Here is a 15,601-nt window from a genome sequence, read left to right as displayed (position 1 = left end):
ACGAGTACGGTCAGGTGCGTAGAACCGGTAGAAAAAATGTAATCAGGTACACAGAAGCGGTAGAAAATTTTTGTGGTTTTTTTTGTTTTTTTCCCTTCTGGGCTCTGGGTATATTTTTCCTATCACAGTAAATAAGGTTGAATGTGTATAATTTTAGAAGAGCTGTGCGTGCGTGTGTGTACATATACTTTATATAGTAGATAATGTATATTTTTGTGTGCCTGTGTGTAATATGTATGTACACATATGGCATATATACATAGAATTAATTGTAAATATTAGTTGTTCAATAATAGTAAGGGAAATTGTATCTCTGAGGTGAGGAGAGGCCAGGTACCCTAACTCTAACCCAAACCACTTGATGTGAGTGACATCAAGTTGGCCACCTTTAAGCCAGTCACATGACCTTTATATTTTATTTTATGTACGCTGAGAGCATATGCACCAAGACAAATTCCTTGTGTGTCCAATCACACTTGGCCAATAAAATTCTATTCTATTCTATTTAAGCCACCCCATCACATGATCATTAAGCTACTCCCACCTGGTCACATGGCTGGCAAGCCACATCCACAAAATAAGCCACACCCACAGTGTGGCAGTAAACGTTTTTGCAGCCCTTCACTGCATGTAGGCTATGTATTTCCTAACATTAGTTTTTTTCTGAAATGGATACTTTATTCTTTAATATAATAGTTAAAGGTTTGAGCTGCTCTTATGTCTTGTGATGATCTAGCCTGGGTGTGGAAAGATATTATTGTCAGGGAGAAGTGAGGAGACGGGAAAGAAAAGCAGAAAAATGGAGTTTAGTTTGATTTCATTTTATTTTTTACTACGTTTTCCTTGTATCATGAGGACTTGGCATGAAACCCTTAGACTCTCCACGATTGACCTCTCCAGGTTCCTAAGAGGCCAGTAAGGGGCGTACATAAGTGCACTGGTGTGCCTTTCGTCCCCTGTCCAATTGTCTTTCCTTTCTCTCACTTATCATATATATTTTCTTTCTTTCATATATCCTCTCCTCTAAGTTCACTTTTACCCTTATATATATTACTACATGTCTATTTTTCTTCCTATGTATTTATGTATTGGACAAATGAATGAATGAATAAATAAAGAAATAAATAAATAAAGAAAGAAAGAAAGAAAGAAAGAAAGAAAGAAACAAACAAACAAACAAACAAACAAACAAACAAACAAACAAACACAAATGTGAACAGAAGTATTCCAGATTCATGGTTAACAGGATATGGGGAAAACAACAACAACAACAAAAATCATGTTTTGTTTTCAAACCATCTCCGCTGTTCAAATTACAGTATTTTGTCCAGAGGGGCACGTTCAGACCTACAGAACAAATCTTTCTGAAGATTATAGCTGTAGAGTATTTTAAAATTCCAGGACTAGGATGAAGTCAGAAGGGAGACAGCAATATCTCTTACCTGAATTGTTTACATAGCAAGCCTGATGTAGCTTCCCACTATAAAATTCCAGGCCGATAATGGCAAACATCAGGATTGCAAAAAAGAGAAGGAGACCAATCTGAAGCAGAGGCACCATTGCCTTCATGATGGACTTTAGTACGATCTGTAAACCTTGAGAAAAGGAAAAGGAGAAAAATGCAATTGAAAAGAAGCACCAATCACCACATTATTCCTTTGGGAGAAGCAGAGAGACAAGGAAGTGTCACACTGTGAAACATGTTCAGAAAAATTGTGATTGTCTGGCAAATGCAATATTATAATCCAGGAAAGACAACACTCTAGCAGACAGGCAAAGCTCACGTGACTGAAGAAGGAGAAATAAAATATTCATCTCCCAAAGGAGCAAGTCCTTTCTCATTTGAACAAACCTTCCAATTTTTTTCTGCAGAAGAAAATACAGCTCAATTTTTTCCTAAAATTGAAATATTCAATTTTTAATGATTTGTTATATTTGCCAAATTTTCTAGATCAAGTAAACATTATTGTAATTTCCTTTTTCAGCTTATTCTGTTTAGAGTTTATCATTATTGCATAATAACTTAATTTTAATACCAACTTACATTTGTAGCAACATAAAACTTTAAATGGCTCAAAAAAAATTTCTGCAGAAGAAAATACAGCTCAATTTTTTCCTAAAATTGGGATATTCAATTTTTAATGATTTGTTACATTTGCCAAATTTTCTAGATCAAGTAAACATTATTGTAATTTCCTTTTTCAGCTTATTCTGTTTAGAGTTGATCATTATTGCATAATAATATAATTTTAATACCAACTTACAATTGTATCAACAGAAAACTTTAAATGGCTCAAAAATATCGCAATATGCCAATGTATATAAATGTCACTTTGGAACCTTTGTACCTACAGTACTTTTCTAAAGTTTGTAAGTGTTTTTAATCTTCTGTTCATTCACTTAATTCCTACCTTGTTTTCCTTTCATTGTACTTGTAAAATTAACAGTGTATACATCTGAAAAGAAAAGACTATTCCCCAAATAATTGTGAAACAATTATATCTGCATGTAGTTTTTAAAAGGGTATGCAAGCCTTGGGACATATATTTCTGTCCACAGTAGCTCTGGATTTGATCATTATGTTGTATATTTTAAGTGAGCGGATGAGACTTTTGCAGCACAATGCAGAACAACTGTAAATTGCTGATAACTGATAACGATGGCTTTATTAGGGTGGTCTCTCGCCTTTCATTCAGAAGCTCAAAACGCTATTTTCCTGTCCACAATAATTCTGTGAGATGGGTTGAGCTGAGAAACAATGTCTTATCCAAAAATCACCAGTAAATTTTCATGGATGAGAGTGAACTACAGGTATACGAGGGGTTGCCACAGAGAGGAGGGGATCACTTTATTCTCCAGGGCATCGGAGGGCCGGACGAGGAACAACGGCTGGAAGCCGACCAAGGAGAGATTCAACCTGGAAATAAGGAAGAACTTCCTGACGGTCAGAACGATCAACCAGTGGAACAACCTACCAGTGGATGTTGTGAACTCCAATACTCTGGACATTTTAAAGAGGAAATTGGACTGCCATTTGGCTGGGATGCTATAGGGTTCCTGCTTAGGCAGGGGGTTGGACTTGATGACCCGCATGGTCTCTTCCAACTCTAACAATAAATAAATTTAAAAAAACCCTAACACCTGTTTCCCCAGTGCAAGTCCACTGTGGACAAAAATATACACTGCTCAAAAAAATAAAGGGAGCCCTTAAAAAACAGAATATAACTCCAAGTAAATCAAACTTCTGTGAAATCAAACTGTCCACTTAGGAAGCAACACTGATTGACAGTCAATTTCACCTGCTGTTGTGCACATTCAACTTTGTACAGAACAAAGTATTCAATGAGAATATTTCATTCATTCAGATCTACGATGTATTCTTTGAGTGTTCCCTTTATTTTTTTGAGCAGTATATTTCCCAAGGCATGTGTACCCTTTCAAAAACTACATGCAGATGTATTGTACAATATTGACTCTCTGGAATTTCCTCTGACTCCAAAATAAAAACTCCAGCTTTTTTCCTTAGTGCCTGGAAGAACAGGCAGCCCTCAGTTAACTGTAGCAATTGCAACTGGAATTTCTGTTGCTAATCAACAGGAAAAGTGCAGCATCACATGATTAGTGCCACTTAGCAGTGGCAGTTCTGGTTGCCATCATTAAGTGAATTCTGCACCATTGTTAAGAGCAGGGGTCTCCAAACTAGGCAACTTTAAGACTTATGGACTTCAACTCCCAGAATTCTCCAGCCAGCATAGTGATGGGCAAACCCAATGGCGTTCGGGTTTGGCAAGTTTGGCTGAATTTTACGCAAAATTCGGCCGAACCCGAACTGAACCCGAATTCGAACCGGAACAGGGAATCCCTGCCATGAAGAGATTCCGGGGGTGGAGCTTTGACATCACTGTCAGGTTGCTAAGGATGCCATGGAATCCAGGAAGTGATCACCTTGGCGTCCTTAGCAACCTGCCAGTGACGTCAAAGCTCCGAACGCCGAACACGATCCCGAACTTTGGAAAAATTTTGGGTTCATGTTCGGCATACCGAACACTGCAAAATTCGGTATGGACCTGAATTATGCAGGTTCAGTTTGCCCATCACTAGTCCTGATTCTAACAGTATACCTCTATAGGAAATATAAATGGCCATTGGAAATGCCAACACTGCTCTGCAAGAAAGGAATGCAACAGTAGGGCAAAGTGGGAGGGGGGAGATAAGCCAGATGCTTACTAGGAATGCCTGAGACAAGCTTCAAGGGTCTGAGTACTCGTACTGCCCGCAGAGTCCGCAGGTCCACATGGGTGTTAAAATGTGCTCCTGCTGTTGCAAGGATGCTAGAAACAAACAGGAAGAGACAAAAGTTACTAAACATAGCTCTTGGTTAATGCATATAATGCCTGCCAGTCTCCCTCCCTCCCTGCAGGAGGAGGCGTAACACACACCAGGCACCTGACAGCCGGAATTGGTGCACCTTACCCTATGCTGTGAGTCAACAACCATTTCTTCGCCTAATCTTAGCAGAGCAGCAATTAAAAAAATGCACACTAGCTTTACATTTTCCAGTTCAGTCTGTGTCTTGTGTTAGAATTAGGAGTTGTAAATTCAATACATCAGATCCTTACCAAGAGGCTTGAATTCTTGGGAATTTAGCAACATTGTGCCTGAGAAAGGTACAATTCTTAAGGCACTAATATTGCCTCTTAACCCTAAAAAAAACCCCAAACAGCCCAATTTTGTAGAAATTAAAAAATGCTGAAGGGATATTATTGCTATTGTAAGTCTCTACAATTTTAAGATATCACTTCTATCCATTGAATAGCTCTCCCCCCCGCACCTCCACCAAAACCTCCAAAAGTTTGAAATGCTGCCAATCTGAGCCTATAAATTAGGTACTAAAAGTTCCATACGGTCCATGAGTACCTATACTGCAATACTACAAGCTGATATTTTCCAAATATGTTGGGAATACAGCTATATAATTCTAGGAGATTTAGGTGATTAGAGATTGCCCGCCTTTTAAGATGCACAGTGTGTGTACAGTACTGACTTTGTTTTAATATGGTTTAATAATAATTTCTATCTGTCATCTTAGGAATTTTTAATTGTGGAAATGAAATAGATGGGATCTTTTGGAACTCAGCTGCACATAGATACCTTTGGAGGCAATATGCAAAGTTAATAATTGGTAAGGATGGATTCCTTGGGGGTGTGCGACATAGAAGATGAATGAAAGAATGAAAGAATGAAAGAAAGAAAGAATGAAAGAATGAACAAACAAATAAGAATGAAAGAATGAAAGAATGAATGAACAAACAAATAAGAATGAAAGAATGAAAGAATGAAAGAATGAAAGAATGAAAGAATGAAAGAATGAAAGAATGAAAGAATGAAAGAATGAAAGAATGAACAAACAAATAAGAATGAAAGAATGAATGAACAAACAAATAAGAATGAAAGAATGAAAGAATGAAAGAATGAAAGAATGAAAGAATGAAAGAATGAAAGAATGAAAGAATGAAAGAATGAAAGAATGAAAGAATGAAAGAATGAAAGAATGAAAGAATGAAAGAATGAAAGAATGAAAGAATGAAAGAATGAAAGAATGAAAGAATGAAAGAATGAACAAACAAATTGTTGTGATTCAGTCTGAGGCTCCTCAGGGAACGGCTGGAACTCTGCCGGCTCCATGCTCAGACGGGGAGGACGAGGAACAGGAGGAGGAGGAGGACCAGGCAGACGGGGAAGAGGAATGTCAGGACGAGGAGGAGGGAGAACAGCCTGACACCCCCAGGGGGGAGCTCTCCCCACCGAGTAGCCTGGAGTCATTAGATGAGAACGCACAAGCCATCATAGATATGAGGCAGAGAAGGGCAGCACAATGAAGGGGACAATTAGTCAGGTATTTCCATCCCTAATAGGCAACAGCTGGGTTTGGGTGTGGTTCTCCTCAGAAAGGTTGAAAAGGCAGGCCCGCCCTTCCTGTATTGTGGAGAGTTATCTTTTGGGAGTCCTGTGACCTTGCTTCGATCCTTGGCGTCTCTGATTCTGGCTTGTGGCCTCGAAGGCTGAAAACGTGGGAGATGCGTGGGTTTTATTATCTACAGTGGTGTGTGTGCCAGCAAGAAGCCTGTTGTATTGTCTGGCCGTTGTGACTTTTCTGTGAAGCTTCATAGCATTCAAGTTTGTAAGAACAGTTTTTGTTATCTGTGATTGTTTTCAAAGATATAAAATGACTTTGCTTTTTACCAGCATGTCTGGATACTCTTTTTAGTTGGTGTTGACGTCTGGGGGAACCCAGACAGAACACAAATAAGAATGAAAGAATGAAAGAATGAATGAACAAACAAATAAGAATGAAAGAATGAAAGAATGAAAGAATGGAAGAATGGAAGAATGAAAGAATGAAAGAATGAAAGAATGAAAGAATGAAAGAATGAAAGAATGAAAGAATGAAAGAATGAAAGAATGAAAGAATGAAAGAATGAAAGAATGAACAAACAAATAAACAAAGAGATTCATGGGGGATCTGGCTTACCTTGCTGCTTTTTTCCTTCCTGGCATGTTGCACAAGCATTTAGCACGCACCCACACACATGCCTAGTGCTAAAACCCCACACACCACCGAGAGAACCGATTTGTGGGTGTGGCAAGCTTGGGTCACTGCCGGTTCAGCAAGCGAGGGGAAAATTCCTGCTACCAGTTCTGAACCAGCAGGAACCCACCTCTGGATGGATTATAGCTTAGCAACGTGACTACCGCATCACTAATGGAGAGCATAGTATATGTTCCATCTTTTCCACATTGGCTCAGTGCTTTCCCATCCCATTCTCTTTTCCTCCATTCAGTTGTGTCTGAGGAAAAAGCTCCTACAGTTTTCTTGGCAAGGTTTTTCTTTAGAAGTGGTTTGCCCTTGCCTCCTTCGTAAGGCTGGGAGAAAGTGACTGGCCCAAAGTGATCCAGTTGGCTTTGTGCCTAAAGCAGAAGTAGAATTTATGGTCTCCTGGTTTTTAGCATGACTGTGCTCACAGACTAAATGGATATTTAGCTCGGAGCTGTTTCTTTAAGAAATTGCATTAGGGGAATGTAGCTGGAGATTGCACTCTGAGTAAATGTAGTCCACGACATGTGATTCCTTCTGTGTCTTCTTATTGGCCACCAAGCTATACCTAGGCTGCTGGGTAATCCTGTATATTATTATGTTTTATGTTTTATGTTGTTTTATGTTTTATGTTGTTTTATGTTTTATGTTGTTTTATGTTTTATGTTGTTTTATGTTTTATGTTGTTTTATGTTTTATGTTTTATGTTTTATGTTTTATGTTTTATGTTTTATGTTTTATGTTTTATGTTTTATGTTTTATGTTTTATGTTTTATGTTTTATGTTTTATGTTTTATGTTTTATGTTTTATGTTTTATGTTTTATGTTTTATGTTTTATGTTTTATGTTTTATGTTTTATGTTTTATGTTTTATGTTTTATGTTTTATGTTTTATGTTTTATGTTTTGTTTTATGTTTTATGTCTTATGCTTTATGTTTTATGTTTTATGTTTTATGTTTTATGTATGTTTTATGTTTTATGTTGCTTTATGTTTTATAATAATAATTTATTTAATAATAATAATTCATTAGATTTGTATGCCGCCCCTCTTGCAGACTCGGGGTGGCTCACAACAATAATAATAACAATGTGACAATGTAACAAATCTAATATTTAAAAAACATCTAAAAGCCCGTCATTTAAAAACCATACAACACAAGCATACCATACATAAAACTATATAAGCCTGGGGGAGATATCTCAATTCCCCCATGCCTGGCGATACAGGTGGGTCTTAAGCAATTTACGAAAGACAAGGAGGATGGGGGCAGTTCTGATCTCTGGGGCCAGTTGATTCCAGAGGGCCAGGGCCGCCACAGAGAAGGCTCTTCCCCAGGGGCCCACCAGGCGACATTGTTTAGTCGACGGGACTCTCCGGGGTCTAGTGCCACAGAGGTTGCAACGGCGCAATTTGGTCAAGAGCCTCCGTTGCAGCCCTATTCCAGGCCATGGCAAGAGACTCTGCTGAGCTGTGGACAACTGAATCTGGTAAAACCCCAAGCGACCTCTGAAAGCCCTCTGGGTCCATCAGGCGTCTGGGGCGGAACTCTCTAGCTTAATATAAAAGTCACGAAAGAACCGCAAAAGTTCTCTGATGTAAATAGCTAGATCCTTACATGTTAAAGATCAATCAGTCCAAATAAACAACTTAAAACTTGTCCGATAGGTTTGAAAAAGACAATGTGTAAATCTCACAAAGACTGAGAAACTGTCTGAATGTATAACTATATTCCAACTTCTCCTAACAACAACAAGGACTATAGAAAAACAAAACTTTCTTTCAGGAAAATTACTTTGTAAGACCCTTTGAAATCAAATTTGGTAAAAATGTGTGCTTTCTGCAATAATTCTAAGAATTCAGAGATAAAGGTGAAATGGCAATGCTCGCAATGTTGATGGTGTCAGGATTTCCCCAAATATTATAAAAATGTAATAAGACATTTTTGACTCTTCACAGTTGTAAATGGTGTGTAGGTGTATAAGTTCTTTGGCAGCTGCCTGAATCCAAAGTGATTTTTCCAAACAAGATTTCTTTCCTTCTTTAAGAAACTGACAGAAGCTTTTCATCAATATTTAAAATGATATTTAAGATGAATGAGATGGATTTCAATAACTAAGCTATTCAGAACCCTGGAATTCTTTTTGTTGAGTTTTTATTCCTTAATACTTTAAGGAAGACACTACTTTTTTCCACTAAAATCAAATGAGCTTGTAGTGACTGTTTACAAACTATATCCTGAATCCACGTATGGATTTGCAACCAATTTGCAAACCAATTGACTTGCAACCAATTGACAAAATTGAACGGGTCAAAAGACAGGCTACAAGAATGGTGGAAGGTCTTAAGCATAAAACGTATCAGGAAAGACTTAATGAACTCAATCTGTATAGTCTGGAGGACAGAAGGAAAAGGGGGGACATGATCGAAACATTTAAATATCTTAAAGGGTTAAATAAGGTTCAGGAGGGAAGTGTTTTTAATAGGAAAGTGAACACAAGAACAAGGGGACACAATCTGAAGTTAGTTGGGGGAAAGATCAAAAGCAACGTGAGAAAATATTATTTCACTGAAAGAGTAGTAGATCCTTGGAACAAACTTCCAGCAGACATGGTTGGTAAATCCACAGTACAGTGGTACCTCAAGATACGAACCCCTCGTCTTACGAACAACTCGTGATACGAACCCGGGGTTCAGAAAAATTTTGCCTCTTCTTACGAACTTTTTTCGAGTTACGAACCGGCGTTCGGAGACTGCTTTGAAGCCGTGCAGCTGTTTTAAAAGGTGACAGCCGGGCGGCGGGGCTTCCCAGAAGCCTCCCGAACGCTGGTTCGTAACTCGAAAAAAGTTCATAAGAAGAGGCAAAATTTTTCTGAACCCCGGGTTCGGTTCGGGAGGTTTCTGGGAAGCCCCCCAGCGCGGCTGTCACCTTTTAAAACAGCCGCGCGGCTTCCCAGCTGTCTCCGAATGCCGAACGCGGAAGTTCGGGTTTGGCGTTTGGCTTCGGGAGACAGCTGGGAAGCAGTGCGGCTTTTTTAAAAGGTGACAGCCACGCTGGGGGGCTTCCCAGCACCCCCCGAACCCCAAACTTTTGCCGAACTTCCGGGTTCAGGGTTCGGGAGGTTGCTGGGAAGCCCCCCAGGCCGGCTGTCACCTTTTAAAACAGCCGCGCGGCTTCCCAGCAGTCGCAGAACGCCGTTTTTTTGCGGGGGGTTTTTTTGGTTGCACGGATTAATTGACTTTACATTGTTTCCTATGGGAAACAATGTTTCGTCTTACGAACCTTTCGTCTTACGAACCTCCTCCTTGCACCAATTAAGTTCGCATCATGAGGTATTACTGTAACTGAATTTAAACATGCCTGGGATAAACATATATCCATTGTAAGATAAAATACAGGAAATAATATAAGGGCAGACTAGATGGACCATGAGGTCTTTTTCTGTCATCAGTCTTCTATGTTTCTATGTTTCTATCCTTTTCAACCATGCACTCACCATTATAATTGTTCAGGTTCTGTTTCCTCTGAGATTACCTTGTATGGATTTGCAACCAAATCTTCACTCTTGTAGGCAAAGTAATAATTTAGTTGGTAAAACGTATTTATTTGCACCAAAAACCTTTAAAGATCTTCACCGTTTGTCACAGGCTCCTCTAGGCCAGAAAAGTCACATAGAAATGACTAAATTTTGATGCAAAATACAATATGTGGGCTCCCAATCTCCCAGCTTCTGAGCCACTTGGAATTGACCTGAACCTAATTGCCCATCAGCCATATATATTAAGGGCATCGCTTTCAAAAGATCTCTTTTCCACAAGGTAACACCTTGTTGATGCTTTGGAAGAAGGAGTCGTCACAAATCACTTCTTTGTGAAACAGTCAAATCTCTATAACTTAGATCAGTGTTTCCGAACCTAAACAACTTGAAGATATCTGGACTTCAACTCCCAGAATTCCCCAGCCAGCATTCACTGGCTGGGGAATTCTGGGAGTTGAAGTCCAAATATCTTCAAGTTGCCAAGGTTGGGAAACACTGACTTAGATATTTCCCTTAGGTAGAGAATGGAACACCACTAATTCACAGCTACAGCAATTCCATGCTCAAAGGAGGAAGGATGGAATGATAGAAAATAGTGGTATTTTCCTCTTTGCTTATCCTGAGTCTTTCAATTTCTTGAGTCTTATATCAGTCCCAGTAGTGGGTTGCTACTGGTACGGTAGGGATGGCGCACTGGTAGTGGCCGCCAGATTGTGCAATTTGCATGCGGCCGCTACGGTGCCAGTCCTATGGGCACCATAATCTTTTTTCAATTTTTTGTATTTTTGCAGAAGCAAAATCTTGTTAGAGGATGTGCACATGAGAGAGATTTTGATGATTTTTTGATTCTGCGCATGTGCAGAAGCAAAAAACCCACCAAAATCTTGTGCGTGCATGTCCCTTTAACAGATTTCAGCACGTTTTTGCTTGCTGCACATGCACAGAAGCAAAAACATGCCGGGACGCACACACATATCATGTAGCACACAAGAGAACTGAGTGCACCTCACAGTGCACGAGTAGCAGTGGTAATGACAATCCGCCCCTGATCAGTTCCCAAGTAGAAGTGGAATAATTAATGTAGATCCTGTAACAATTCCAAGGTATCCTGATGAATGAGCTTTGAACTGCTCAACTTTCATTCCAGCAAAGTTGTTTTAGCTGTGGGGGAGGGGCACAATAGATACATACCTATGTATGTAAGGAAGTTGTCAGCCTTAGTTCCATTGTTATTGTTTCAATCAATTTCTTGAATATACAGCTATATTTTATGCAAGCTGCCTCCTGCCTTCCTTGTAGAGTAGCTGACACTCGGCTTTAACATGACAGAAGTGATTCACTTAATAAGTATCACAAAAAATGTCACCAAATCATATTCACTCACATGGGTTCTTTGACTTACAAAAAGTTAGTCTTTGTTGTGGTCATAAATCGAGGATTATCTGTATCACAATATGCCAAATTAAATATGGTATATCTAATTTTATCACTGCAATTTCAATGTATATAACATGATGGCTAAAACATCTATTAACATTAATTGGGATGAATACACACACACACACACACACACACACACACGTTTTCATAGATTTTCACAGGTATAGGGTCATTTTTCTGTGTAAGGTTGATAGGATCCTGTTGGTGTTGTTCATATGAATAATTATGGAACACTCCAACAAAAGAATAATTATGGAAGCCATTGAAATAGAGAAACGCCCCCACAATATGAACAAATGTGACAATACCTCCTGCCTACCAGACATCTAGAAATTAGTCCTAATCAGCAAATGAATCCCAGCCACAAAAACTGACACCAGACCCAGAACAACACAGGAAGCCACCACCAATCATCCTCACCAGACCCAAACCCATACCCACCCCACAGACAAAGTACAACAACCACCCAGAAGCCAAACTATGGCAGCACCTCCAACTGCTGCACCCCCCTCCGACACACACAAAGTAAACTGACACAAGCCATAAACACATAGCCAGACCGCAAACTCGGAGCCAAACCAAAACCTGGGATCTTACACCAGAAACATACAGTACAAAACAGCTGACTAGTCTGCCAGCATCAACTGCAACAACTGTTCAGGATGTCACTCCCAATCTGTGAACATAAAGTAATCTGCATACATCAACTGCATCAATTACTCAAGGTGTTATCCCACCAACTAATCAAGATGTTTCAACACAACCAAACCAACCCGCTTGCAGCAGCTGAGCCAGCACTCCACACACACATACACCAGTATTTATAGAGGGACGGCAGCTCAGACCACACTTTGTTCGCCCGAGCACAAAGTCAAAAGCATCAGCCTGAAGATGACGAGTGGGGCTTCATTGAAACCTCACCAGGATTTTATCAACCTTACATGGGATATATATATATATGTATGTATTTATAACATCCCTAAAATACCTTTACCTTCAACTTACCAAATTTTCAATTGTACCATTGTACCATCTGTATTTTTCTGAAATTACACTTATTATGATTACTTTTCTCTCTGGAACCATTTGGCAGGTGTTAGAATATTAAACCAGGATTTTCATTTCATGCTTGAAAAACAGCCAGGCATATTTTGTCATTAATAGTAAGCAATTATGGTTTGATTCCAAATCACACAAGAAGCTGATATTGTGGAATACCGATAATTCAAATCTGAAAATAGTGGGGAAGATGTTTTATTGAAATACCTGGTCTAAATAGCAATTAATACTTTAAATCACTTTTTAAATGTTGTTTTCAATATTTTGCACGATTATCTTTTGAGTTTGACTTGCCTTTGTTATATATCTGGCGATCTGCACATCTGGAATATGTGTTTAGTAAAGTCCTTTAGCAGCTGTCACAGAGAGAGTTCAACAGTGCAAATTTTTACTATTGTGTTATACTAAAAATTGAACTTGAAAATTAGTACTATTTATATATTTGATCTATAGAATCAAATATATAAATAGTTAAATTGATCTATTAAATTGATCTAATATATAAATTGATCTAGTGCTCATTTTGTTTTTAGCTTTGTTCTGGTTCCATCTTAACATATATGTCAACAAATGTTAAATACCATATTCCAATGTGATATTGAATTGTACTGTTAAAATATAAAAGTTGTCATTGAACCTTCAGTCTTGTGGCATAGAATATAATACTGCATAACTGGAATGAAAGTCACTCTCCTAGCCAGACATACAGTATTTCAGAGCCAGTACAAAGTAAACTCTACAAGTAAACATTGTTACCTCAGGCCTCTAATTAAGCTTCTTGGCTTAATTATTGTGAGATTTTATGCCTTTTTCTTCTTTTTCTTTCTATGCACAGTCATATACCCAGGATTTACCAAAAATCTGGGGGGAGGGGGCATATTAAGTCATTGCCACCTCTCAGTGAGCTCAACAAGTGATCCAGGATATGTTCCTTAATTTTTTAAAGTCACCTTTGCTCTAAAAATAAGATGACACAATGTTGTCCTATGGCTCAGATTTAATGATAAGTCCAACAATTGAATTAATTTCATGTAGCTATGTATCCTTATCATATGGATCTTTTCATTTTGTTAATTTGGGTGTGGTGGGTACATGTAGTTCGCTTAATCACTATACTGCAGAAGGCCATTAAAAGCTATTTCCTTCAACACAACTAGGTATGGCAGCCCATTTATCATTTTGCATACCGGTAATTAAATCCCAGGCTCCTAAACTAATTGAGGTGTTGGCTGTTGAGAATGGCTAGTTTCTGACATCGATTTAATTTTTCCACAGGGTACAATCAGCCCAATATGGAGAGAGCCTTGTTAATGTAGCATTGTTTTCTCAAGTAACAAGTGACAGTATTTCAAGATCAATGTTCTTCAAAATAGGAGGCACACACTCCTTTAAACCATCAGTGTCATAAAGGGCTAAATGAACAGCACAAGGTTTTAGTAGAAATGTGGACAGGAGACACAAAGACTAAAATAAAAGCCAGTAAGACCTAAGTTGGCTTCTTCAGAAAATCTAGGCCCAATGGGCAATACTCTATATTACACCTATATCTGTGAAATTTACCATCACTTCAAAAGTATTGTAGCATCTAGGATCTGACCACCAATTTTTGCAAAGAGATTGGTGATACATCAGATTCTTTGCTGATCTTTTATTTTTCTATTGTATTATAAATGCATTATCTTTTTCACATTGAATGGCATCTAATATGCTCTTTTGAAGGAATCAGGCAAGATAGTTATTAATGGGACAATGCTTCCCTTTCCAAAACCAAGAAACACTCTCGCCCAAAGAAATGATCCTATGTTATTCAGGGACAGCAGAGATCAAATGTGTTGTGGTTAGCTCTGGCCCAGCTCCTGCCCCAAGGAATGTGCAGGTGGATGTGGGGGAGACATCCACATGCCGCAGGCCTGTTTTGCTCCCAGTAGAATCACTGACGAAGTCTCCTCTGACCAAGGAAGCATGAGTGACAGGGAAGAGGGGCGTTTGGCAGACAGCCCAGGAGGAGATCAGTCATCTTTATCATCCTTGGATTCTGAACAAGAATTAATGACACACCCACACATGCGTAGAGTGATGCATAGGAGACAACAACTAAAGGATTATTACAAGAGAAAATGAGGCCACCTGTGGCTGAGTGGGGCTGCTGTAATTAGTGTTACAGATAAAAGTGCAGCCTGGTGTTTTAGCCTCATGGCAGTTTATCTGATTCATTGTTTCGTAAAGATCATGGTTTTTGCTGTTCAGAATTGTGTGTGTGGACTCTCTGGACTTTAGAATTGGACTCAATTTCCCAGTTATTGGGTGAGCAATTGGACTGCAATTAACCTGTGCCTTGTGTATACCAGAAAATCCCTTTGACATTTAAAAAGGGAGCTGTTTCTGTTTTACTGTTTATGGGTTTTCCTTTTATCGTGTGGTGTGTGTCTTCCTGGACTTATTACCCTGTAATTACGGGTGGATGAAACACGCCGGCAGAACAAAATGGAAGCAAGAAAAATCAAAAATCAGACTGAAGCTTCCTGGGAGGTGGAGATGAGTTAATATGCCCCCCTCCAAATTTCTGGTAAATCCTGGATATAAGACTGAGTATAGAAAGAAAAAGAAGAAAAAGCCATAAAATTTCATGATAATTAGGCCAAGAAGCCTAATTAGAGGCCTGAGGTAACAATGTTTACTTGTACAGTTCATTTTGTACTGGCTCTGAAATATGTTTGGCTAGATTCATGTAATTTGAATGATACTTGATGCTAGATGCCAAGAGAACAAAGAGCTAGCATACTGTATATTTCAACAAGTGATCCTTTTTAGAAGATGCATTACAAGGTGAAAGGGTTTATAAACTCGGAGTGTGATAGGATGGGTTAAACCTGGGTTGATACATTGCAGCAGAGGCGGAATAACAATGCGGACACAGAGCTGGATTTAAAACTGGGTCATTTTTATTACCGTAATTAAATTAACATTAA

At 38.8% G+C, this 15,601-nt stretch overlaps 1 protein-coding gene across 1 annotated transcript in view; it reads right to left on the bottom strand.

Moving 5' to 3' along the window:
• The window catches only part of CACNA1E (calcium voltage-gated channel subunit alpha1 E), a 377,710-nt gene that overhangs the window by 252,559 nt on the left and 109,550 nt on the right, over positions 1-15,601 (bottom strand). The window contains exons 4-5 of the mRNA XM_070746282.1: positions 4,228-4,331; positions 1,443-1,595 (exon numbers count right to left, since the gene is read on the bottom strand). Coding sequence (XP_070602383.1) covers positions 1,443-1,595; positions 4,228-4,331 — 257 coding nt within the window. The remainder of the gene's footprint in view (positions 1-1,442; positions 1,596-4,227; positions 4,332-15,601) is intronic.

The sequence above is a fragment of the Erythrolamprus reginae genome, chromosome 3, assembly GCF_031021105.1.
Source record: "Erythrolamprus reginae isolate rEryReg1 chromosome 3, rEryReg1.hap1, whole genome shotgun sequence".
In the NCBI taxonomy this organism is placed as follows: Eukaryota; Metazoa; Chordata; class Lepidosauria; order Squamata; family Dipsadidae; genus Erythrolamprus; species Erythrolamprus reginae.
This window is presented reverse-complemented; position numbering and strand designations above follow the sequence as displayed.